Raw genomic sequence first — 26684 nt, 5'->3', positions numbered from 1 at the left:
ATTATAATATTCTAACCATAAATTTTTATGCTTACAGTTTACAAATACATCTGTCAATACTCTATTTACTGCGATTATTTATTACATAAATCTCTCAGTGTTTTAGGGGATCTTTTTATACACAGAATTGAGTAGTTTCATAAGCATAAAAACCATATCTATATGCACATATATACACAATTTATCAAATGGTTTGTCATTTTTGTATAATTTTTTGTGTATGTTGAGTATCATACACCTAAACAACAGCGTGAAGTCATTACCTTTAATCTTTAGTCAAAGTTAAAAGCTTAAAGTAAGTTTATGAAGTTAGCACTACTGGGAATTAGTCAAGCCTGCTAGCTTTCTCAGCACGAGGTTTTGCTGCTAGGTGCACAAATCATGCCAAAATCCATTAATCCTTCTAGAGAGAGGCAGAAAGAAGGTCTGCTTGTTGATTTAATGTTAATGAAATGAATGGGCTCCTGAGGCTACCTACAGAGGCTCTCTAAACTGTAAAACAAATAAAGTCATTTTAAGTAATGCTCGTGGCAGGAGAGTAAACAATGCTTCCAGATTTGCTGCACAAAATGGGAGTGGGTGTGGGTCTGTGGAAACCTCCCATTTTCTACAATCCTGCTACACCTGCCCTATTGGAAAACACACAAATGTCAAGCTGATAGACTCCTAGAATGACTGAATTAGGAGAGACCTCAGAACATGTGTTCACCTCTCTTATTTTACAGATGCAAAAATTGAGACAGGGAGGATATGCATCTTGCCAGAGATTCTGTGGCCGACTAGTGGGGTAGCTGGGCCCAGATCAGTGGTTCTCAAACTTGGTCGCATTTTGAATTTGCCTTGGGGAGTTAAAGTACATTCTGATGCCTAGCTCCTTCCCTCAGAAACTGTGATTTAGTTAGTTTGGTGTGGGATCTGGGCTTTGAGATGGTTAAATTAGCTCCCAGTTGGAACTAATGTGCTGGCAAGTTTCAGAACTACAGACCTGGACTTCTAATCTAGTGTACTACTTTCCTGCACTTTTTTGTTGTTTTGTTTTTTGTTTGCTTTTTTTCCCCTGCACCGTAGTGATACTCCCAGTTCCCAGGAGTATTCCAGTTGCTTTATCCTGTAGATTAGATATATATTTTGAGATTTTGAGGGTATTTCCACAATGAGTGGTTTTTTTTTCTTATTCCTTTGTGTATATGCACAGATGTGGCCGTGGGGTATGTGTGTGTGTGTGTGCGTGTGCATGTGTGTGTGTGCCTTGTGGATATCTCGAAGGATTGTACTCTACCCATGGGGTGAGCCAGCTCCACAGTGGAGCCAGTAGCCAAGCTCTGTGCTATGCTTGGCAGGTTGTCCTCTTGCCTCACTCTTCTCTCTGTCTTGCGCTTCACCTCTCCTTTGAGTTCCTTTGGGTATTGTTTTATTTCTTTCTAATTTGCCACAGTCTCGTCTCCTCTGGGCTGCCACTTTCCTCCTACCCTCTCCTCTCCACTTGAAGGATTTCCCTTTGAGAGAGATGCTCTGACTCTTCACTGAAAATTGTTTGACTTTTGCTGCCTTCTGCTTCCCTTGGTTTGGTGATTATTTACGCTTGTTTGATAAAGGTGGGCTGACAGAGTCTACTTCTCCAATCTGTACTGCTGGATGATATGTAGTAGATGTCTGACAATTTCTTCCATGTTGGATTTAGAGTGGTGAAATAAATCAGCTTCCTGGTTTATTAATTCAGTAGGCACTCGGGAATTCCAGAATCATCTTTCTACATGTAGTAAGATATAAGGAAATTTCCCTTGTTTTTTCAGAACTGCTCTCTTGATTTCATCAGTTATGGGAAGAGTCAGCTTTCCCCTTTTGCAGAAGGGTACAGAACATCCGCAGAGACAGTAATACAGGCTCATCCAATAGGATTAAAAGACTCTCTGCTCCAAGAACTGCTCACCTATCTCTCTTCTCCCCTGAGGATCATGGGCCTTATTCCAGAGGCTTCCTGCTTGAAACACAAGTCCAAGTGGTACTTTGACCCCCTATTTAACTTTGAATCCCCTCTCCTACACAAGTTCACATCATTGATTCCTATTATTCTCAGGGAATGATATTAGCCTCATCACCATCACTGACTGAAAGATCCTTCCCGCAATTATGTTGAACCAACTGCTTCTTTGTCAAAGATGAGTACTGAAGTTCCTCATGAAAATTACATTATTTCGAATGTATTTTCAGGTAGACACAAGCCCGTTCCTTAAATCAGTTTTTGTTCTTAAAGTAGAACTATTTTTTCAGTTAATATAAAAAAAAAAAGAAACACATTTTTGTTGTGTTGAAATCTTGGGTTTTCCTGAATGTATTTTTGGCTCTGAAGGAAGGTTGAATTCCCAACTTTCTCTCAGTCCCCTCAAATCCATCATCTCTTGCCTGCCACTGTAGCGAATCAACGGCTGATACTGGAGCTTCTAAGGCAGAAGAAGCTAGCAAGCTGAATTTTTCTTTCACAGTCAGGAAAAGTCATGAGGGTGGATGAGATTTTTAAAAAAAAAAAAAAAGGAAAGGATAAAAGCACTTCAAGCCCAGGACTACAAATTCTGGGTCATTCATTAAATTGTATCTGAGGAGTAGAGTCCTAACATTGTGCCATCAGCCTACTCTCTGTGACAAAGTGTTCACTCAGCCCTCATCTATCCAGGGGATTTGTGCAGTGTCTTCAAAATGCTACACACTCATGTGCAAATATGAAACTTCATTTAAAACACATAATCTTTTGTCTATTTGATACCAAGGATCAGAAACAAAAGTTAGAATATTTTTATTTATAACAGTTGCTGGGTGATGCCAAATTCATTTGAAGATGCCCTTTCTTTCTCCTCTAGTTCTTTACCTAGTAGGTGCCTTTCTGCTGTTCTTTTCTTGTTTTTAACATTAAGAAATCTTATTTAATGAAAATTACATTTAAACTTTTAAACATTCAGGACAATTAATTTAGCTAATTTAGGGAATAACAGTAAGAGACAGCATGGTATACTTGAAAAGCATGGGTTTAGTAACTGTAACTGGGTTTAGTAACTGTACCATCATCAACAGAAATAATTGCACCTAACATTTAATGCATCCTACACAAGTGAGGTGCCATGTAAAGTGCTTTATGTGCATTATCTCACCAGTCTTCACAACAACTTAGTCAGGTAGATGTCATTATTATTGCCATCTTACAAATGAGAAAACTGAGGCATTGGGTAACTTGTCAAGGTCACTGAAGATAAGGCTGCGATAGTCATCAAGAAATGTTCTCATTTCTAACATCAAGAGATGTTCTCATATTGATAGTGATAACTATTTTACTGTTTGTTATGAGGGTCAAATGAGGAACTATGGGTAAAAGCATCAACAGCACTTTTTGAATTTTTTTCCCTCTGTCTTGGGATATTCCAAACAATCAGTCTGCCAAATTTAGAGGAAATAATCTCTCTGTCATCACATTATAAGATTATATCAGAAATTATATCAAGTAGTCTCACTCCGTTGCACGTTTGGCAGCTAGAAAATGGCATCTTATGTCTTAGGCATGTGGACAGCTTGAGTTTTACATAGAGTTTAGGGGAACAGAAGAGTACCCTCCAGAGAGAAAACTGTGCTGACTGTCCTTTAAGTGTGCCTGGGCTATGTGCCCCTTTGAAGTTGCCCAGATGCAGACATGCATGGACACCAGGTGTTTTAAAATGTAGGTGTTAATATTATTCAGGTGTGACGAGGCCAACAGATCAGGAGATGACTGCCATTGAAAAGGGAGTTTGTTACTCACAGTTCCCAAGAGGAGAGGACTCACCATTCCATGCAGAGCCACACAGGAAAGCTCTGGGCTCAGTCTGGAGATAGAAGGAGCAGAAGAAAAGCATGGGCAGGTCCTTTATTGTGGTTTCCATGGGAAGGAATGGACAAGGCAGGGTAAGCAGGTTTAGGATCGGCTAGTTGAATAATTTCAGTGTGCTGTGGGATGTAGGGGCTATCTCAATTTATTGAAACCTGAGCTTGGGGTGAGTAGACCAGGAGAATATTGACCTAGAGTGTAAGAGCCCTGAAAGAGCCTGGGAAAGGGAGTGGTTGGGGGTGGGGTGTGGCCTTTGGATTGGTTGGTTTGCATATGAAAGGTGCACTCCAGAGAAAATCATTTGCTATCTCCAGGAATTCCTTAGCCCTAGGAGGGGCAGTCTCTCTAGGAACAGCAAGGCTCCAAGATGTCGAAGCACCATAAAATAGAGAAAATGAAAAACGTGATAAATGTACAAGAATTCTGTGTTCTGATCCAATTTTCAAGGGGTATATAGTCCAGTACTGGAAACGGACAAGTAGATGAAATATGGTGATCAAGTGTGGTGAGCGCTGTGATCAAAATGGGCTCAGAATGGTGTGGGAGCATCAAAGACAGGTTTCTAAAATGTGGGGTTACAGAAAGCTTCCCAGAGGAGGTAACATTTGAGCTGAGTATGGGAAGACTAACAGAGGTTAACAAAAGAAGAAAGGCAATCCCAGCACAGGGCAACACATGTGAACACCTGGAGGCATGAAATAGGGAAATTGTAAGATGCAGTTTGAAATGGCTGGAGAGAAGAGAGTTTGGGGTATTAAATTCAGACTAAAGCTACCCCTTTACATATTCTAAGTTTGGCCTAAAGGTTTCTCCATACATAGTAAGCTGCAACCTGACTGGATGTGAAAACAGACTGTAACCTGCTCTTGACCCAAGCACCAAGTTTTGTTCAATCAAAGATGGCTAATTATTCAATCTCTGTTCAAATAAGGCCAACACCAAGCTGTAATCAATCCATCTGTTTCTGCACCTCACTTCCATTCACTGTTCTTCACTTTCCCTCTTCTGTCCATAAATCTTCTTCAAACCACATGGCAGCGCCAGATTCTCTCTGAACCTATTCTGGTTTGGGGGCTGCCCAATTTGTTCTTTGCTCAATTAAACTCTGTTAAGTTTAATTTGTCTAAGGTTTTTCTTTTAACAGGGAGCTAGCGAGGGGGAATTGGCAGCAGGGGTTGCAGGTTAGGGATGAGGCAAAAAAAAGTTGAGTTTGTGGGCTAAACTGAGGTGTTAAAAGTTATTATGAAATCACAGGACACCATTGAAGGATTGAATATAGGTAAGACATGACCAGAGGTGCATCTTGAAGAGACTAGCAAGATAGTAGGGAGTGTGTGTGTGTGTGTGGGGGGTCTATGTAGACCATGACAGGAAACTGCTACAGTTATCCAGGAAAAAAGTGAGTAGACCCTGGACTAGTGCAATTTCACTGCTAGAAGAGAAAGAGAACAGTTACAAGGGACATTAAGGCAACCAAAATTTGATAAAATTAAGGTCATAAATGAAATTTTAATTACAATAATCAGAGATTTAACTACTATGAACAGAGGCTGGACCTGGTGGCTACTGCCTATAATCCCAACACTTTGGAAGGCTGAGGTGGGTAATTACTTGAGGCCAGGAGTTCGAGACCAGCCTGGGCAACATAGCCATACTCCCATCTTTACCAAAAACAGAAAAAAGAAGTAAATGACAACTATGAACAGACATTTGGGGGATTAATTATGCTTAATTATTTTTCAAGCTAAATCTGAGTGTTCCTTTTTGCTCTGCAGATTTTTAGGTGATATGGAGATACTGCATCTGTATTTACAATGTACCAAAATAAGATGATACTGTTAAAATTCAGGTACACATCTAGATATGGACATACATAATATGTGTGAACAACAGGATATTTGGCAACATCTGGAAAAAGTAACTGGGAGTTTTTGAGTTCATTGGAGTATTTGACATTGAAATATAAAGGTGACCAAGAAGTAGTACTGGGCCAGGGTTTTCAGGAGATCTGGAGTGTAATTCTGTCTTTGCTAGCTGTGTGATTTTTGGAATGTCATTAACCCCTTATGAACATAAATTTCATCATCTGTGAAATAAAGACGTTGGATTAGGTAAATTCCAAGGTTCTTTCCATTCTAAATTCCCTGGGTAGCCATGGCTTTTGACTCACTGAAATCCTTTGTAACCCTTCTAAGTGATTTTAATTCTGTTTATTTGGGCAATTCGGGTAATGTTCTAGCAATCACGATTAAATTTCAGTCTTGCATTGTGTAATGTGATCTTAGATATACAGCTTAGTCATTCTGGTAATTTGTGGATAAAAGATTATCCTTTTAGTTCTTCACAGTAGAACTTACTCTAAATGTAGTTAGGTATTAGTTCAAACTCTAAATTAGGTTTATTATAATTAACATAAATCTCCCCAAATTTGCTTTCCTTCACGATATACAATTAATTATATTCTGAGATGTTCCTACAGCTAAGGCAAAGAGGGTTTCAAGTTACTATGTAGTAGTCATTCAGGACCAGAACATATCTACCTAACACTTATGACTATAAGACTCTGGGGAAGTAGATGTTTTCCTACAAGGCCAGCAGCTGGAAGGTGGAAGGTGGACACTTGCTGTCAGTTAATCATGCTGCTAAACCTTTTGAGATCTTCAAATAAGATATGCTCACAACATGGGAGAATCTGGTTTAACTAGGATTTCCTTTTGCTACCCGAGCTTGAAGACTCAATAAAAAAAGATCTTGAACTTCCTCCTGTACTATATTGCACTGAGTCCCAGAGAACAACAGCTGCTGAAGAATAGGGACTGTGCATGAGCTAAGATCTTCCACCATAGGAACAGTAATGTAGCTTTTCCAAGTTAAAATCAGAGACCCCAATTTTGGTGACTGGAGTTGATACTTAAATCACAAGGACTCTTCTTTCTAAACTTCCCTTCATCTTCTAGTTTGAAGCCCTTGGTGGGGAAAGTGTCTGAGATAAGGACAAGGCATCCTTTCAGTTCTCTGATACTATCTTGAAGCGAGGGATGAAGAAAGGTAAAGAGAGACACAGGAGAAGTGTATCCCCTGGGAACAGGTGTCTAGTGGAGTCCAGTAACTCACAGTCTTTGAGTTCTGTCAGCACTGTCCCTTGGGTAGCCAATTTCTTCCGTTAGCCCTTCTACCTCTCTTGCCATTGTTTTTCTAGGCTTTTCTCTATGGTACAGTTAACACTGTAACAATGATAGAGTAGGCTTATTGCCAAATGCAGGCATGTCTGCTAAGGGTCCCTTCAGGACAGAAAGTACAAAGACAAAGAGGAAGATTCTTTATTCTCCGTCTTTACTAGAAGACTCCAAATTCACTTTGTAGATTCACTCAACAAATACTGTGAAATAAATGTTTATTGTGAAAACGTCAATATATATACAAAATAGTTCATTAAGGAATATAACATCTTCTATGGAAATTTTTATTTGGTTTTCATAATCAAATAATAATCACCACATATGTAAAAAACTGAAAGGTTATATTTTGTGCTGATAGATTTAAAGACCAATTGATTATGTAACAGAGTTCCTTCAAGTAAGTGCCTCACGAGAAAATTTATAACCTAAAACCTTCAAGCACCATGTGGTGTTTTGTGCATCGAACCAATAAACTCATTAAAATAACATTGCATAAACCCAAACACAACACATTGAAAGTTCTAACACAGCCCACATTAACCAACCAACTTTAAAATAATATCCTTGTTATGTACTAAGGTTAAAAATTCAGCAAATTCTTTATATTTTTTCCACTTGAGATCATGTGTGGTTTTCTACTTTCCTGAGAAGTACACTTTTGTGGCTTTTTTGATCAAAGAAAGGTTATTTTTACAAATCGACATCTTTTGTAGAGGTCTCTGCTCCACTTAATCAAGGTTTCAAGAAAAAAGGAGAACAAAAGTATTTACCAGTGTTTTAGTGAAACTTAAAAATTCTAAGGTTATTTTCTCAGTGTAGGCTTTGAAAAGAAGGCACGCATGTAAGCTTAGTCACCACAGTTGTGTGTGTGTGTGTGTGTGTGTTTGTGTGTGTGAGGGAGACAAGGAGGAGGAAGGGGGAAATAAAGGAATTTGGCTGCACATTGAGGAACAGTTTGAAACACTTGGCTTCTAGTTGTGAAAGATGAGCAACATGGAAAAAAGGACGGGCTAACAAGGGACCACTTGAGGAAAGCTTAATCTCGCCTGGCAGGCTGAGGAGGGAGGTCAGCTCCATGCACGCGTTCTCAGCTGGAGTTGGGCTCCCTTTGCCAGGACGATTGTCTTCTGCATTTCAGTTTCTGAACTGAACTGAAGGTGCCTTCAAGCAGCCAGTTCCACAGTCTCTCCCTTGTAAAGGGTCGGCCCTCCACGGCTATGCCCTGCCAACGTTTGTATCATTTCTGCCAAGCAAGTGCACAAAGGGAATTGTTTCTTGTTGGTGTGTGTATTAGTGTGTGCACGAGACACTTTCTTCCCCCTTGGCCATCACAATCCTTGTTTGAAGAAGAAGCAAACACTCCTTCTGAAGGCAAGAAGGATAAAACAAGTATGTGGAAAATGTGCATATATAAAAAATAGGATATTTGAAAATTAGAGATTGTTGAATAATTTTAAATTATTAAGTCAGTAAAAAGCTGGAGTATGAGAGTACTATTTTAAAACATTCTAGATACTGTACCCCAAACATATCCTAATTTTTCTAAACATCAGTACTGTTTTTTCTGTTGACTTTGTAATACAATAAATGATTAATGTATATCAGGTTAATAAGCTGAATTAAAGGACTGAGGAAATTAGATGCATAGTTCCGAAAAGGTTTTTCATTGTTTGAAGGAGGGAACTTTTCTATGACTTATCCAGATTTCTAATTGACACATAAGTCTGTATCACTAATTGTCTAATGGTTAAACCATGCATAGTTTAAAAATATGTTGGGGAATTTGATAAAACTTTGAAACAATTTTCTATTCTGAATCAAATGAATAACATTATGATACCTTTGAGACAACAATTTATCTCATTTCATCCATTTTAAAGGTGAATACAAGCTCAAATAGAATTTGTCTGTTAAGAAAGTTCATGTCCATTTGAACTGAGAAATAGTTCCAAAGAAGGCAGCTACTTCATTTGATACATAGATCTGGTTATAGGAAAAAAGTTTCATTCTTGCCTAGGTGGTTACTAATCTATTGATCACTCTTCACAATACTCTGGCAGCTACCACAACTTATCTCTGATTTGGAGACAAGAAAAATTGTTTCTGTGGTAGTAAGAAAATGGATATATAAAATTATGTCTACTAAACTTATAATATTGGCCCTAAACTATGTAACGTAATGCTAACATTATTGGAAAATTGAAAACTGCATTTTGCTCTGGAATTCCCTGAAAAAATATTTCTGGTATTAGGGCTTCATACATTGTGTTCCTGAAAAGAAAAATGGGCTGAAATATTTCAGCACCAATTAAAATGATTACAAGGCATAAGTATAAATTGGAAAGCTGGTTTTCTTGGGTTGCTGTAAATTGGCCCTGAAGATAACTTCAAAGGAAGTCCAAAAATATTTTGAGCAATGGAAATACTTGAAATAAGCTTACAGTAAGCTTACCTATTAAGAGGTACTATTATCACTCCTAAGTTGTCACAAGTTGCCCCACCACAAGAAGGACATTGACTGAGCAAAGCATGTAGTACCTTTGTGGGGTCTATGACTCAGTAAAGTATTTAGTGCCAGATACTTAGGAAACACAATACAACTATCAGTTATTATGACTATTGCTATTAAAAAAATAAAGTAATTTCTACATGTAAATCTTGGCATGTGTTAAAATAAACAACTCATTGCATCATTTAAACTGAACACAATTCAGCTGTATTTCAAATGGGGCTGGACAGTAATTGTGGCCAGCGGCCTTGTGTTATTTGTACTTGCAGACTAGTAGTTCTCACCTGTCTTTCTCTGACTCCTATTAGCCACTGGGATTTCAGCAGCTGGTTCAGCCAATTCTACTCAATTCAACATTACCGGTATTTACTGAACTCCCTTAAGAGCCAGGCGTTGGAATGGGCGCTTGGGATATAAAATGGAAAATGTCCTACCCTGGAGGAGCTCACTGCCAAATAAGAAGAATAAACCCTGATGGAGAGAGCCTATCATGAAACCCTGGGGTGTTATTCCATCTGACTTTCAGGAAGTTGTTTATACGGTCAGGTCAGGAGTTGGTTCCTTTGCGTACTCTCCAAGTAAATCTCAGCGTCTCCAATTCCAGACTTAAACATTAAAAAGAGAAGTAATACTTGAGGGTATACAGAAGCACTTCTGCTTAGGAAACATCTTTTAAATAGTTTTCCACTAATGCTAATGCCCTGTTGAGAGCCTTTTAGCATTACCACTAGATATATTATTCCATTTCTTGAAATCAAATGACTGATGTTTTTCTCCCTTCCAATTTCAAGCCAGGCATTCCCATTGGGCTTAATCCATTTAACAGAAAAATGCCACAGATTTTAAGAACGGACCTGCTTCCCACCATATAGCTTATGGAGAACAAAATCAATTTTGAATTATGAGAATTTAATCAAAAATTCCACATTATAGACTGTGAAATGTCTCCTTTTGTCATAGATAGAGATCCACAGGTGAAACTGGGCATATAGTTGGTTATTTACAATGGTTAAATAAAAGCGTGGATTAAAGCTGACAGATCTGGGAATAAAAGAGTTGTAGTGGGCTAGAACTCATGGGCAGATTTAACAAGTGAAATTCCACCAAGATACATAAAAAATAGCAACAGGACTAGATATTCAGCTCATTTTGCTTTATATGTAATATACCAGTTGTGGCTTTAGTGCCAGTCTGATTCATCTCTCTACTACAAACTGAGACTCTATAAAGGAAAATATTGCAACTGGAGTAAGGAAGTTGAATCTTATAGGAAGGAATTTGTCTTCTCATGAAGACTTCAATTTGCCAGAAGTATCTATTGGGGAAGTGTTTACAAGAAAATGTGCCATTTAGCCTTATTCTAAATTTGCGTAATAACTGAACCAAACAAAAACATTACTTCACAAAATTGCTCATTGGACAACCCACTACTGTTTTTCATTTCTATCTTATGGCATGTGATTTAGATTATTCAGAAACATACTTAAATTTGTAGCTAAAATGACTTAAATGCATGAATTTGATAGAAGAAATATAAAAAAATGCTTTGCTGTAAAATTATAAATATTCTATAATGTCTTTAATTTTGATAGCTTTATTGGGTTGTTTGGTCTGATATTTCTATGCCTTTGACAGATACATATTTTGAAAACTGAAAACAATAAAATAGTTCAGATATAATACTTAACTCTCAGAAATCATAGACCAGTTTTGTGTTTCTGAACTTCTTTAAACACATCCAAGTGTGACTGGTCTATTATCAAAACATGATGTTATTTACACAGGCTATTTCTTGATTCCGATCTTCTAACTCATTTATGATTGCTACCTTTTGTTGCCACATCAGAACTCCTTTACTTCAAGGAAAATGCATAACGAAGAAAGAAAAAACCTGAAGATCATGTTTATTATATGTAAAAATTCATTCTTGTCACACCAACTCTGCCATGCATATGTTAAATACATTCAGTAAAATATTTATTTTAAATTTATGCTACAAAATTGTTTGAATGAGCTCACTACTTTAAAAAATTACTTAGGCTAATTATCAATTAGTTTTAATAATTCATCCCATAACAAAAACATTATGGAAAAAATCCCCAGGAATCCTGGAGAAAAAGAAAGAACTTCATTAAAATGAAGAAAATTTACTGGCATCATTATGTTTTAAACAATTCTAAAAGTACATTTTAGAGCAAACTGTATAATGTTTGTAATTGATCTAAACGTTAAGGCTGTTATAAGAGTTACTATTTTTGTAATCATTTCTAAAGTACATTTTCTTTTATTTAAGATAAGAAGAGAAGCAGAACTATATTAAATCATTTTCAGAGAAGATTCTAAAAAGGATCTTTCATTTTGAAACTGCATCTTAAATACTTAAAACACATTTATGATATTAAGGTAGTGCCTAATTAACTAATTGTGACTTTTGTTCTGTTCTTATTAACCTCAGTTTTACTAGTTATGTGTAAAATTAAATTTTGTTTCAAAGTTACATATGAAAAAGTAACCAAACTACATAATTAAAAAAAAATCTTTTCTCTTGGTTCCTTTGGTTTATATAACATAAATTTGCTTATGGATGAAATGTGAATGCCTTTAAGCAACAGCAAAGAAAAACTCAGTTTCCTTTTTAAAATAAAATAGCTGTTCTGGACCAATAAAGAAAAGTATATTTATTATGTTAGGATATTCATTAGGATTTAGTTTTCTATCTGAATGTCACACTAACTAGATGACAGACACATCAAAGTAGCAGAGAGGAGTTTACTTTTAAGATCCTATTAACAAAAATGTCCACATTTGATGCATTAAAGTAGCTTACCTATACTAAGATTAGATGTTAGAACTACTTTATTTAGAACAGATCACAACTGGTAGATAGAGATGTATTAAATGTTGTAAACAACTTTGTCTGCTTTTATATCTCAACCTTGGTGTGTTCCTTATTTTCTGCTAAATAAACTTTGTTAGCCCCTGTTAGTAAAATTAGAGCCCATAACCACTTTCTGGGGGGCAGGGGGAGAGAAAAGATGAAGATCGAGATTTTTCCAGTGTTTCCACTCTGTTCACTGGTCGAGTTAAAGACCTACTGTAGAAGGCAGCTCAGTAAGAAAAGAGAGTCAATATTAATATTTGGACTGGCTTAAAATTTTGCTTTTCTGGGAAAAAAAAAGATGACAAAATGGCACATAAATAATGCTTGCATTCTATGAAGATATGTAGGAAACTTTCTTTATCTACAAGTCTGACTAGCTGGCTATCAGATTGTGGTAAATGTGTACAGCTACTTGCCAAATGTGTACAGCTGGAACTTGCCATCGTCAATCTGTTCGAAGAAAAGTAAATGCTTGCTCTTTTTTTGAGGGGGATTAGGAGATAACATTTTGACTAAATAAATGATGATAACCTCTTACAAATAATAAAAGATAGGAGTTCTGGCTTTTCACCACATCAGTCTTTGTACACTGCAACTTTCTCATTAAGGATTAATTTCTACTGGGCCCCAGTGGAGTGGAGCTATAACTTCATGTTCCCTTTCAACATCAAAGGGAAGTTATTCTTTCAAATAAGAAAATCAGTAGAACACACACTCGTTTATTTGAATATGAGTAAATAAAAATTCCTCTTTTATGTTTTGGCTGCACAAGTGAAGACAGAAATGGTCAGAGAATACTAGGTGTAACCAAAACAGGGCATCATCTACTCTTAAGGTCTGCACAGCATTCCTGTGGTTGTAAAAAACCAAAAAACCCCCCAAACCCTCAACACCTGCTCAAAGGGCATCCCATGGGCCCTGGCATTTTTTAGTACATAAGGACACCAAATTATGAAATCACACATCATAAAGAACACCACATTGGTTATTTACTTCAGGACTGACTTCTATATTCAGCACTCATATTCCTTGAACTGTGTTGCATTAGAAATAAGTATTTAACATGTACTGTATCACTTTTTACAGACACTCTGACTTTAATATTTCATAGGGCACTGGGAAAATGTCTTCTTAGGCCACTGTACAGGCTGTCATCAAATAACATGATAATAATATGGCACTTAATTTCCTAATAGTATCTTAACTTCAAGAGGTTATCTATAATATAGATAGATGGTTCTATCTATAGATACATAGGGAACATTGGCAGTAGGTGGCAGCAAGTTCTCCTGAGCGCATGGAGGACACAGTCAAATGCATTTGAGGTATGTGGGAAATGGTTTAAAGCAGAATTTTATGCCAACTTTTAGTAACGGAAGCCTAACAAATGTTTGTTCTTTCAAGTGAGAGAAGAAAGCAATCTGGAACTATTCATAAGCTTATTTTCTGTATTCTTAAACATATTTTATAATGAATATATGATTTAAATAGTAGGTTAAGTGTTTGGGGGTACTGCACACCTCCCTTGCATACAGTCAAACTTCAGCGTGATGGGAAAGAAGAGTTATAGACTGCTAGGCAAAATTGCCAAACTGGTCTCAGAAATTCAGTGCATTGGAGAGCGCGGAATCCTTGCAACACTGACTTCAGCAGTTAAACCAGAGAGGCTGGGGATGAGTATTCTGCTTTGTAGTAGAGACAGCTGTTCAGGAGGAGGAAATGTGAATTCTGAGAGCATGATCATTTAGGAGAGCAGATTTCCATTCCTGGAACAATATCACTACCAAATGTATGAGTGCAATTGAGGGGAAACCTGGTGGGGAAAATAGTTTTAACATTCTTTCAGGTAAAAAAGAAAAAGCAGTCAAAATAGTTTCATGGTAGAGGAGGAGGCGACCTGCCATCTACCAATCCTAAAATCTAGCAGGATGGCACCTTTCTTTAAAGACAATATTAAAGCAAGTAAGAGACTTTTTTTCTTCCTCACTGTCTCCAGAAAAAGAATCACTACCTAGTGGAAAATGTTGTGCAAGCCTCTTCATGTTTCTTCTCTCCAGAAAACAACTAAACAGATGGAAGAACTGGTTCACAAACATCCCAGCTCTCCCCTGCCAAGGTACATCAGAGACGCCGAAAACTGGGATTGCCTGGGCTTGGGGTGGGCTCGCTGCAGTGTCTGGAATTAAAACCTAGATGTTTCACCTTGTGGTAAGAGCACCTGTTTCCCAGAGTGGCCTAGATCCTGGTCTCTGCTGGAAGGAATGAAGCCCCAGATGCTTTGCACGGGGGTAGGGAGAGTGGTCGCCTTGGTCTCCGAGTATAGGGTTCCTCCTGGGTCACCGCGTTCACCCAACCACCTGTTACCTTCGGGCCTGCGTTTTCCACAGACAAAATTATGCTATGAGCCGCTGCCTCAGGGCTTTGGAAGTTGCAGTGGGGGAGAGAAGGGGTGGGAGAAAACCCCAGGGATGATAGAGAGCCTCAGGTCTCCCTTTGGGTGTCGGAGCCGCTGTTTACCAGCCCAACAGCCTTCAGCCCACTTCCCCTTTCCTCCCCCGGGGGAAGAGATAGTTAAAGATTACACAGCAGCCGCGGGTACTTCAAAGGGCGGCGCGGGCAGCCAAAGGTAAAGATAACGTTCTGGCAGCTCTAATCGGGGTTTGTGGTTGCCACATTTTAATCACGCCGTTAAAAAAAGAAAGAAAATAAAAAGAAAGGAGGGAGGGAAGGAAGGAAGAAGGGAGGAAGAAAGGGAGGAAAAGAGGAAAAAAAGAAAAAGGTTACATCACGTCACCGTGCAAGGGATGCAGACTAAAAACCCTTTGGAGTTGGGCAAGTTGTTTCTCCTTTGGGGCAACTTTCTACAGACTATCTTTTCGTGGAATGCGACTAGACGCAGAGAGGCGGTTGGGACGGTAACCAGATGGCAGCCTGCCTTTGGGTACCAGGTTCTGGGTCACAAATGCCCACTCCACACGCAAATGCCTGCATTTGCAGGAATTCACCCAGCGATGTTTCTAGAGCTGTACTGGGAAGCTGCGGCGTAGCAGCGCTTTCCCGGGTTGCACTTGAAGCCATTTCTCTGCGGGCCCAGAAAGTGCCGGCACGCTACTCCCCGAGACACGTGCATTTCTCTGGGGGCCCTAACAGTCCTGGCCAGGATGCCTTTGACAAACTCGCCCGCCCCCGCCCCCACCCCCAGAACAGGCTGGCGCCGAGGAGACTCCAGCCTCGCCTTGGACGAATCTTCCTTCTCCTCTTAGCCTGTCTCCCGGAGTGACGTGGGGAAGCACTTACAGGTAGGAGGTGAAGACGCTGAGGTTGGAAGGCAGCTCCGAGAGCCCCAGGTCGGAGCAGTCCACTCTGAGCAACATCCTGCCGTCTGGCTCGCAATGACAGTGTGTGGGGCAGCCCCGCAGCAGCGCACCAGACCTGGGCGAGCTGCTCCCGGCCGCCAGCTGCAGCAGCACAGGCAAGGACAGGAGCACACCGAGCCGGGAGGTGTCCATGGTGCCCGAAGTAGGGGGCCACGAGCCGGACGCGGGCGGAGGGCAGCACCGGACTGCTACGGGCCGTGGCGCGCCGGGCGCCACTCGGTGGGCTTCTGCAACTCAGCGGGAGTCTGCAGCACCAAACGCAGCGTTCCTGCCCCGCCGGCGTGGGCGGCTAGGAGAAGCGCGGCGGGGACTGAGGTGCCGGTTGCCGCCACGCCGGCCTTCGGAGCAGCCCTGGCTGCAGCGGCGACAGTGGCGGTGCGCCTTGCTGCTGCTCGCGGCCTGAGCGGTGTGGAGCAGCATCTCTGCTTGCACGCTCGTTTTTTAAAGCGCTCCAGCCCGAATTGCGCGCCCAGTGACGTCAGCGCAGCCTAGCTTCCCAGGCACCCCCTGCCCGGCCCCACTTTCCCTCCACTTGTCCCCTCCCTTCTTTCCCAAGTCCTGGGCTGGGAGGCAGCAGGCAGCCCGCGGTGCTGGCGAGTTCTCGGCGCTCCCACTGAGCCTCCGCGGGGAGGATTCAGCGCTCAGCGCCGCGCGCCCGAATAAGGGATCCCCACCTTTACCCCTTCATGAGTCTTGGAGACCCAGATCTGAGAGTCGAGAGGGACCTGCTTCGGAGAGACCTAAACGGACGAACAAGGACTGGAGGATACAGCACGTTTCCCCCGAGCCCGCTTCAAATAATGGATGAGATACTTGGAGTGATTAAACAGAACAAAACAAAAACACAAAAACTGAAATTCGATGCAGAGAAATAGTTACGTTATCAGGGTAAGGAGGCAGGCGTCCCCGGCGAATGATAGGTGGCCTTTTTGATCCTTACGTCTGCCGCACGGTCTGGCTCGCTTTTGCCCTAAAATCAAAGTGCTAGGCTAATCGCTAAATAAATACAGCTCCTGCGCGAGCACTCCACTGCTGCCTTCCTTACTCTTGCGGGGTGAGGAAGTCGAAGTGACTAATTGTTTTTAAAAGTGGTTTAGAATACCTTAGAAGTCACTTTTAGTAAATCGATGCCAGACAGACAGATGGCTGTTTGCTAACTTCCGGGGACTTTTCATCTTAAGTGTCAAAGGATTCTCTGAACTGAGAGCAGTCCCACCTACGTGAGTGACACTGGGCTCTGAGAACCGCTGCGGAGCGCCAGGGGGAAAATGCATGTTCTTGCTTCAAAAAGTGTCCTATAGTGAATCTGCAGGAGAAAGGAGGAAAAGGATTCAGGGCTTTCTTGGAGAGAAGCCCTCAGTGAGGTACAAAATAGCCCTCGCCAGACCTGAGTGAGTTGCTGAAAGAGGTGTATTCCAAGCCTGCCACACCAATTCACAAAAATACAATTTTCACTCTGGGGCACAATGCCTCATAGCATCATGAAGGCAGGAAACCCTTTTGATTTTCCAAGTCCTTTTAAATCTTCCTCCACTTAGACTGCCCAACCAAATTTCCCATATAAACGTCTAAATTTTAGAGTTGGGAAGATTTGTTTCTCTGTGCAGTGTATGTGCCTTCCTTCATTTACGTCCAAAGCTCGCTGTTTGTTCACCTAAAATATCTAATTTCTTGACTACAATCTGTAGTCTAAACATCTTCCTTTCTTGAGTGAAAAAACAAACAAACAAACAAACAAACAAAAAACTTGACAATGCTAAGTGCCACTGAAAATTGTGAGTTAACTCTGGTTTCTGCACAGTCAGTACAGAGAGCCGGCGTCTCTGGGCATCCTGTTCCTTCACTTTTCCCTATGTATACCACATTCATTGCTATTTTGTGCTTATTCTCACGTTATTCTTGCTTCCCTTAGCCACTCTTTCCACATTTAAAGAATGCCTACCCTGTGTCTTTCTTCCTTTTTTAAAGATTTTTAAAAAATTTCAATAGCTTTTGGAGTAAAAGTGGGTTTTGGTTACATGGATGAATTATATAGTGGTGAATTTTGAGATTTTAGTGCGCTCATCACCCAAGTAGTGTATGTTGTACACAATATGTAGTTTTTAATATCACACCCTTCTCCTACCTTCCCGTTTTGGGGTCTCCAAAGTCCATTATAACACTCTGTATGCTTTTGCATATTCATAGCTTGGCTCACACTTATAAGTGGGAAAATATGGTATTTGGTTTTCCATTCTTGAGTTACTTTACTTAGAATAATGACCTTCAGCTCCCTTCAAGTTGCTACAAAAGACTTTATTTTATGCCTTTTTATGGCTGAGTACTATTCCATGCTGTTTGTATACCACATTTTCTTTATCCACTCACTGGTTGATGGGCACTTATGTTAGTTCCGTATCTTTGCAATTGTGAACTGAGACACAATAAACTTACGTGTGCATGTGTTTTCTTCATGTAATAATGTCTTTTCCTTTCAATAGTGATATGATTTGGCTCTGTGTCCCCGCCCAAATCTCATGTCGAATTGTAATCTCCAGCGTTGGAGGAGGGGCCTGGTGGGAGGTGATTGAATCATGGGGGTGGATTTCTCCCTTGCCATTCTCCTGATAGTGAGTTATCATGAGATCTGGTTGTTTAAAAATGTGTTGCATTCCACCTTTGCCCTCTCTCTCTCCTGCTTTCCCATGTGAAGACATGCCTGCTTCTCCTTCTTCTTCCACCATGATTGTAAGTTTCCTGAGGCCTCCCTAGCCTTGCTTCCTGTACAACCTGTGGAACCATGAGCCATTTAAACCTCTGTTCTTTATAAATTACCCATTCTCAGGGAGTTCTTTATAGTAATGTGAGAATGGACTAATACAGAAAATTGGTACCAGGAGTGGGGCATTGCTATAAAGATATCTGAAAATGTGGAAGCAATTTTGGAACTTGGTAATAGGCAGAGTTTGGAACAGTTTGAAGGGCTCATAAGAAGACAGGAAGAAGAGAGAAAGTTTGAAACTTCTTAGAGACTTGTTAAATTGTTGTGACCAAAATGCTGATAGTGACATGGACACTGAAGTCCAGGCTGAAGTGGTCTCAGATGGAGATGAAGAACTTATTGGGAACTGGAGCAAAGGTCACTTTTGTTATTCATTAGCAAAGAGGTTGTAGGCATTGTGCCCCTGCCCTAGAGATCTTGGAACTTTGAACTTGAGAGGGGTGATTTAGGATATCTGGCAGAAGAAATTTCTAAGCAGCAAAGCATTCAACATGTGACCTGGGTGCTTCTAACAGCATAAGCTTATATTTGTGAATAAAGAGATGATCTGAAACTGAAACTTATATTTAAAAGGAAAACAGAGTGTAAAAGTTTGGAAAATTTGCAGCCCTGTCAAGTGGTAGAAAAGAAAAACCCATTTTCTCAGGAGGAATTCAAGCTGGGCCTAGGAAGGAAGAATGATTTTGCAGGCTGGGCCCAGCGTCTGGGTGTCCCACTTCCCTGAGGCCCACTGCCCTGAACAACCTCAAGACACTGCTCCCTGCATCCCAGCCAGTCCGGTTCTAGCCATGACTAAAAGGGCCCCAGATATATCTGAGGCAGGCTGCTCCAGAGGGTGTAAACCATGAGCCTTGGCAGCTTTCACTTGGTGATAAGCCTGTGGATGTGAAGAGGGCAAGAGTTGAGGCTTGGGAGCTTCCACCTAGATTTCAGAGGATATATGGAAATGCCTGGATGTCCAGGCAGTTGTCTGCCTCAGGGGTGGAGCCCTCATGAAGAACCTCTACTAGGGAAGTGCAGAGGGGAAATGTGGGACTGGAGCCCCCACATAGAGTCCCCACTAGGGCACTGCTTGGTGGAGCTGTGAGAAGAGGGCCACCATCCTCCAGACCCCAGAATGGTAGATCCACTGACAGCTTGCACCATGTGTCTGGAAAAGCCTCAGGCACTCAAAACCAGCCCATGAAAGCAGTCACCACAGAAACTGTTACCTGCAGAGCCACAGGGGCAGTGCTGTCTGAGGCCTTGGGAGCCCACCCCTTGCATCAGTGTTGCCTGGATGTGAGACATGGAGTCAAAGGAAATTATTTTGGAGCTTTAAGATTTAATGACTGCCCTGTTGGGTTTTGGACTTTCATGGGGCATACATCCCTTTTGTTTTGGGAAATTTCTCCCTTTTAGAATGTGAACATTTACCCAATGCCTGTACTCCCATTGTATCTTGGAAGTAACTAAGTTGTTTTTGATTTTATAGGCTCATACACCAAAGGGTACAGGTGCAGGGCTCTTTCGGACTGTGGACATTTGAGTTAATGCTGAAATGAGTTAAGACTTTGGGGGACTGTTGACAAAGCATGATTGTGTTTTGAAATGTGAAAAGGACATGAGATTTAGGAGGGGTGAGGGATGGAATGATATGGTTTAGTTCTGTGTCCCTACCCAAATCTCCTGTTGAATTGTAATCCCCAGTGTTGCAGGAGGAACCTGGTGGGATGTGATTCAATCATGGGGCAGACTTCTCCCTTACTGTTCTCATGATAGTTCTCATAAGATCTGGTTGTTTAAAAGTGTGTAACACTTCCCCCTTCACCCTCTCTCTCTCCTGCTCCCCCATGTGAAGAGGTATCTGCTTCCTCTTCACCCTCTGCCATGATTATAAGGTTTCTGAGGTCTCCCCCACTATGCTTCCTGAATAGCCTGTGGAACCATGAGCCAAGTAAACTTCTTTTTTAAAAAAATAAATTACGCAGTGTCAGGTAGTTCTTAATAGCAATGAAAGAACAGAGTAATACAGGTAGATACCAAATATTGGGATTGCTGAACTGAATGGTAGATCTACTTTTAGCTCTTTAAGGAATCTCCATACTGTTTTCCGGAGGCTGTACTAGTCTACATTCTCATCAGCAGTGTATAAGTATTCCCCCTTTACCACATCCATGCCAATGTCTATTGTTTTGTGACTTTTTAATAATGGTGATTCTTGCAGGAAAATGCAAGTTGAAACCACAATGATGTTTAACTTTTTTTTCATGTGTTTGTTGGCCATTTGTTTATTTTCTTTTGAGAAATGTCTATTCATGTCTTTAGCTCACCTTTTGATGGGATTATTTTTTTTTTCTTGCTGATTTGTTTGAGTTTTTTTTTTGTCAATTCTGGATACTAGTCCTTTGTCAAATGTATAGTTTGCAAAATATTTTCTCCCATTCTGTGGGTTGTCTGTTTACTTTGCTGATTATTTCTTTTGCTGTGCAGAAGTCTTTTTTTTTTTTTTTTTTTTTTTTTTTTTTTTTTTTTGAGATGGAGTCTGGCTCTGTCACCCAGGCTGGACTGCAGTGGTGTGATCTCAGCTCACTACAAGCTCCGCCTTCTGGGTTCACGCCATTCTCCTGCCTCAGCCTCCCGAGTAGCTGGGACTACAGGTGCCTACAACCACGCCCGGCTAATTTTTTGTATTTTTAGTAGAGACGGGGTTTCACTGTGTTATCCAGGATGGTCTTGATCTCCTGATCTCGTGATCCACCCGCCTCAGCCTCCCAAAGTGCTGAGATTACAGGTGTGAACCACTGCGCCCGGCCGAAGCTTTTTAATTTGATTAGGTCCCATTATTTGTTTTTGTTTTGTTGCATTTGCTTTTGGAGTTTTAGTCATGAATTCTTTGTCTAGGCCAATGTCCAGAAGAGTTTTCCCAATGTTATCATCTAGAAGTTTTATGGTTTTTTGTCCTAGATTTAAGTCTTTGATCCATCTTGAGTTGATTTTTGTACGAGGTTAGAGATAGAGATCCAGTTTTATTCTTCTACATGTGGCTTGCCAGTTTTCCCAGCACCATTTATTAAATAGAATGTCCTTTTCATTTCTGTTTTTGTATGTTTTGTTGAAGATCAACTGGCTTTAGGTATTTGGCTTTATTTCCGGGTTCTCTATTGTTTCCCATTGAGCTAGGTGCCTACTTTTATAGTAATACATGCTGTTTTGGTAACTACAGCATTGTAATATAACGAAGTCCAGTAATGTGATGTCTCCAGATTTGTTCTTTTTGCTTAGGATTGCTTTAGCTAGTTGGGTTCATTTTTGGTTTCCCGTGAATTTTAGGATTATTTTTTCTAATTCTTTGAAAAATGATGTTGGTATTTTGATAGGAATTGCATTCAATCTGTAGATTGCTTTGTGCAGTATGGTCATTTTCACAATATTGATTCTTCCAATCCATGAGCATGGGATATGTTTCCATTAATTTGTGTCACCTATGATTTCTTTCAATAGTGTTTTGTAGTTTTCCTTGTAGAGATCTTCACCCCCTTGGTAAAGTATATTCCTAGGGATTTTGTTTTTGTTTCTGTTTGCAGCTTCTGTAAAAGAGATTGTGTTTTTGATTTGTTTGTTGGCTTGGTCATTGTTGGTATATAGCGGGGCTACTGATTTGTGTACATTGATTTTGTAACCTGAGACTTTACCGAATTTGTTGATTAAATCTAGGATTATTTTAGAGGAGTCTTTAGGGTTTTCTAGGTATACCAACATATCATCAGTGAACAGTGATAGTTTGACTTTCTCTTTTCCCATTTAGAGGTCCTTGATTTCTTTTTCTTGCATTATTGCTCTGGCTAGGACTCCCAGTACTGTGTTGAATGAAAGCGGACATCTTTGTCTTATTCTAGTTCTTGGGGGAATGCTTTCAACATTTCCTATTCAGTATGATGTTGCCTGTGGGTTTGTCATATATGGCTTTTATTAATTTGAGGTAAGTCCCTTCAATGCTTGTTTGTTGAAGTTTTTTTTTTTTAATTTTTTTTATTTATCAAAAAGGGATGCTGGGTTTTACCAAATGCTTTTTTTGTATCTATTGAGGTGATCATATGGTTTTTGTTTTTAATTCTGTTTATGTGGTGTATCACATTTATTGACTCAAGTATGTTAAACCAGTGATCCCAGCCTTTCGGGGAAAGTGGGGGATGGGGGAATAGTTTCATGATGAAACTTTTCCACCTCATAAGGAGTGTGCAATTTAGATCTCTTGCCATGCACAGTTCACAATATGATTCACGCTCCTATGAAAACCTAATGTTGTTGCTGACCTGACAGGAGGTGGAGCTCAGTGGTAATGCTCACTTGCCCACCACACACCTCCTGCTGTGTGACTCAGTTCCTAATAGATCATGGACCAGTACCAGGGCATGGCCCAGTAGTTCATACTGCATCCCTAGTATGAAACCCACTTGATCATGGTGTGTTTTATTTTTGATGTGCCATTGAATTTGGTTAGTTAGTATTTTGTTGAGGATTATTTGCATGTTGGTTCATCAGGGATATTGGTCTGTAATTTTCTTTTTTTGTTATGTCCTTTCCTGGTTATGTATTTCTCTAAGTGTGTCTTTTACCTCCAGAAACTGTGATTGTTTTTTCTTTATGATATCTACGTCTCTGGAGAATTTTTCATCCATATCCTGCATGTAAAAATAGTTCTTTAAGTTGGCTTTCACCTTTCCCTGGTATCTCCTTGAGTAGCATAATAATCAACCTTCTGAATTCCTTATCTGGTAATTCAGAGATTTCTTCTTGGTTTGGATCCACTGCTAGGGAGCTAGTGTGATCTTTTGGGGCTGTTATAGAACCTTGTTTTGTCATATTACCAGAATTACTTTTCTGGTTCCTTCTCATTTGTGTAGACTATTTCTTCTAATTATGTTTGAATTTGTGATTTCACTGTGTATTTTTAAAAATTCTTTTTTTTCCTCCTTAAGGATGTGACTTTAATGTTTATAGTTTATTGCAGCTTAATTTGGCTCTTCGTGCTTTTAGGAGTGAAGCCTCTGTATGAGTTCCTTGGTTATAGAAAATCTTGGTATGATGACTTTCTCAGTTTCTGGTTGTAGTAGCAATATGCTTAATGTGTGAGCAAGTTCACAGTCTGATATAGGATTGGAATGGTGGACGTTTCTTGAAGCTTATCTCATTCCCCTGTGGCATACACTTTTTTATTTATTTACTTTCCCTATTATTTTATTTACTAGATTGAATAGTTCAGGCGTCATGCCAATAGGGGTATGGTGTCCATGGGTGATAACAGGATATGGCTAAAGCACGTGGTTAAATACAATACCAAATGGTGGGCAGGGGTGGCTGGGGAAGCTCTCAGTGAAATGCACTGAGGCCTTATCAGAGGGAAGGACGGCACCCACCCCTACCCTTGCCAGGCCAGCAGGAAAGCCATCTACCTCTCAAACACCCCTGAGCCAGTCTTCTGGCTATTCTGATCAGATAGACACCTCTTTTTATGTACAAGCCTGTTGATGTTCCAAGTAGAGAGGAATTGTGACTTTACTTCTCACGCAAGCCTGTACCTGGGGAGTGCCCCTCCTGTGGGGAAGGAGTCACCCTGAAGTGTTCCAGAGAGGCTTCCTATGGGTATGCACATGCTGAGCTCCCATGGGAAAAGCCCTAGCTGTGTCTGCAGTGATGGATGAGAGGGAGAAGACGTCCCCTACTCTAAGACCCTTCATAAGCATCGGAGTTGCCTGACTTTTGGAGTAGGGCCTAAGACTTTGTCTGCTGAGCCTAGCACTGCAACTGTGCCTCTTCTGAAAGAGATTTCCCACCAAGGGAAAGATCGAGGACTTAAGGCCTACTCTCTGGGTTCCTTTGTCCCACTGGGTATTCCCTTGATGTGGTACATTCCCCCTTCTCCTATGAGAAGGAATCCCTGAGAGCCAGACTATTTGTAAATGCTACTGCTCCTCTGGGTCTAGCCACCCAGTGTGACTGTGATGTTCCAGGCTGGTGCTGGGGAATATCTGCAAGAGATCCAGAGATGTCACCTGTCCTCAAGTCTTCCAGCAGCAGATACCAGCTCTAGCTCTGATGGGGGTGCCAGCGGAGTGATGTAGACTCTGTAAGATTCCTTGGCTATGGATAATCTTAGTGTGTTGGCTTTTCCAATGCTGACTATAGTACCAATGAACAGGTCATATGGACAGACGCAGGGCCTCCTGGTTAACCAGGGTGATGCAGACAATGGTGATAGCTGAGGTCACACACAAGTTTTCTCCTTCCTGGGTAAAGAGTTATTCTTTCTACCTGCCTTCCTTTTTAAATAATAAAAACAACCCCATCCCAACCATACCCCTACATTATTTATGTTGTGAAGGCAGCTCAAGACTTATTCTTTCTGTGACACATCCCATGAGCATAGTCTGCATTAATCACCAATCAGCAGATATTTAAACAACTACAACTGCGATGCAGCAGTGTCCTGGTGGAGCTTGCAGTCTATAGGGCATGACACTCTAAACAGGAATCCCAAGGCTGATGAGTCTCATGGAAATGTATTTATAAGTATCACATGGTTTAAAGCTAAAGTTTTTTTGAATGCATATTTATTTTGTTTTTCCAACTTAACCACTTTGGAGGCAGGGTCTAGACAATTTGTCTCTTTACCTGTAGGACTCATATTATGGACTCACAGTAGTGACTACTTAACAAACATTTGTTGACTGATTGACTCATCCACATAGGCATCCAAATATGGTTGTGCCCACCATCTGTTTAAGGACATTAAACAACACTTTCTTTGATTTCAAAGTTCCCCCCAGAAGCATAACACTTTGGTTGTGGAATGAATCAGGCAGAACTGTGTTTGAATCCAGGTTTTGCCAGTTTCAGATTGTTTGATCACAGGTACAGAATGAGCTTAAGTGTCAGTTACCTTTTCTGTAAATGGGGAATATTATTAAAACAACCTAGGTTGTTGTTAATGTTAAAATATCTAGAAATTGGCCTAGACCAGAGTAGATTTTCAATGTGTGTCAGTGTCTTCTCTCTTCTTTTCAGTAATTTAAGTTCGTTAACAAATTTATGTACAGCAGAGAGATTTTTAACTCAATAAGTAGGGAAGACAGTTCTGCTGGATGAGGTTAGGCATAGTAAAAATCTGTTGCTTTTCTTTCTTTCTTTTTTTTTGGATACCCAACATTTCTCTCCTCTCCTTTTGGCAAAAGCGCCCTTTGGGAAACTTTCCCCCACACCTTAGGACTCTAAGTCATATGACCCATCTCCCTGTCTCTGGTGTAGGAATATAACCGAAGCAGAAAAAAATCTGAATTTGGCTGGGGGATTGTCCTAGACCCTGGGATGAGAGGGTTTTCTCTGGCTTCATGAGCTCTAAGGACAAGCAAACCTGAAGCTTATGGGGACTGCTGTCCTGCTTCGTGAAGAAAGTTCACTGGAAATGGAATATTAGCATTAAAAAGGAGAGAAGCAAAATCCTGAGGCCATCTTCTAAACAACTAAATCTAAAGCCACTTCTGCTCCATCACCTCTTCATTGGATAAACCAATTAATTTTGTTTTATTTTGTTCTTGGAACTGGTGAGTGAAAATTCATCTGTGATCACTTACAATCAAGCATATTAAGTAAAAACTCAAAGCACAAGAAACGTGAACATTTGAGAGTGGCCTGATGAATCTTCAAGGTCTTGTAAACCTTATTTCATAGAAAATCATATGGATGGAAACTAGGAATGGTTCAGCTGCTGCTGATTTTGTGGCCTGAATGAATGCATGTTAATCACTTTATCTTAGCTAATAAAGAAATAAGTATAAAAATACAGCAAACCAAATTCCTTTCACATGAAAATTAAGTTTCAGCAAGGCTGTTGAGCAGTGGTCTCTGTTTGGTGACAAATGCCATTTAATTGATAAGATCAGGTTCTTAAATTGCATGACAATGACCAACAACATTGACTCAGCCCTTTACACAGACACGTGTTCTTCTTGTTGGGTCTTCATAAGAGGTAGGTACGATTCTTACCCTACATTTAAGGATAAAAAATGCAAGTGGTTTTCCTAATGATGGGCAGAAAGTTTGTGATGGACACCAAATTCTAACCAAGCCTTTTGACTTTAAGTCCTG

At 40.4% G+C, this 26684-nt stretch overlaps 1 protein-coding gene across 2 annotated transcripts in view; it reads right to left on the bottom strand.

The window, feature by feature from the left end:
- The window catches only part of LGR5 (leucine rich repeat containing G protein-coupled receptor 5), a 147244-nt gene extending 131011 nt beyond the window's left edge, over window positions 1–16233 (bottom strand). For both annotated transcript variants that reach the window (XM_050750061.1, XM_050750062.1), the window contains exon 1: window positions 15717–16233. In XM_050750061.1, the coding sequence (XP_050606018.1) occupies window positions 15717–15928 (212 nt within the window). In that variant the 5' untranslated portion in view covers window positions 15929–16233. The remainder of the gene's footprint in view (window positions 1–15716) is intronic.
- Between the last annotated feature and the right edge of the window lie 10451 nt (window positions 16234–26684).

This window comes from Macaca thibetana, chromosome 11 (assembly GCF_024542745.1).
Source record: "Macaca thibetana thibetana isolate TM-01 chromosome 11, ASM2454274v1, whole genome shotgun sequence".
Taxonomy (NCBI): Eukaryota; Metazoa; Chordata; class Mammalia; order Primates; family Cercopithecidae; genus Macaca; species Macaca thibetana.
This window is presented reverse-complemented; position numbering and strand designations above follow the sequence as displayed.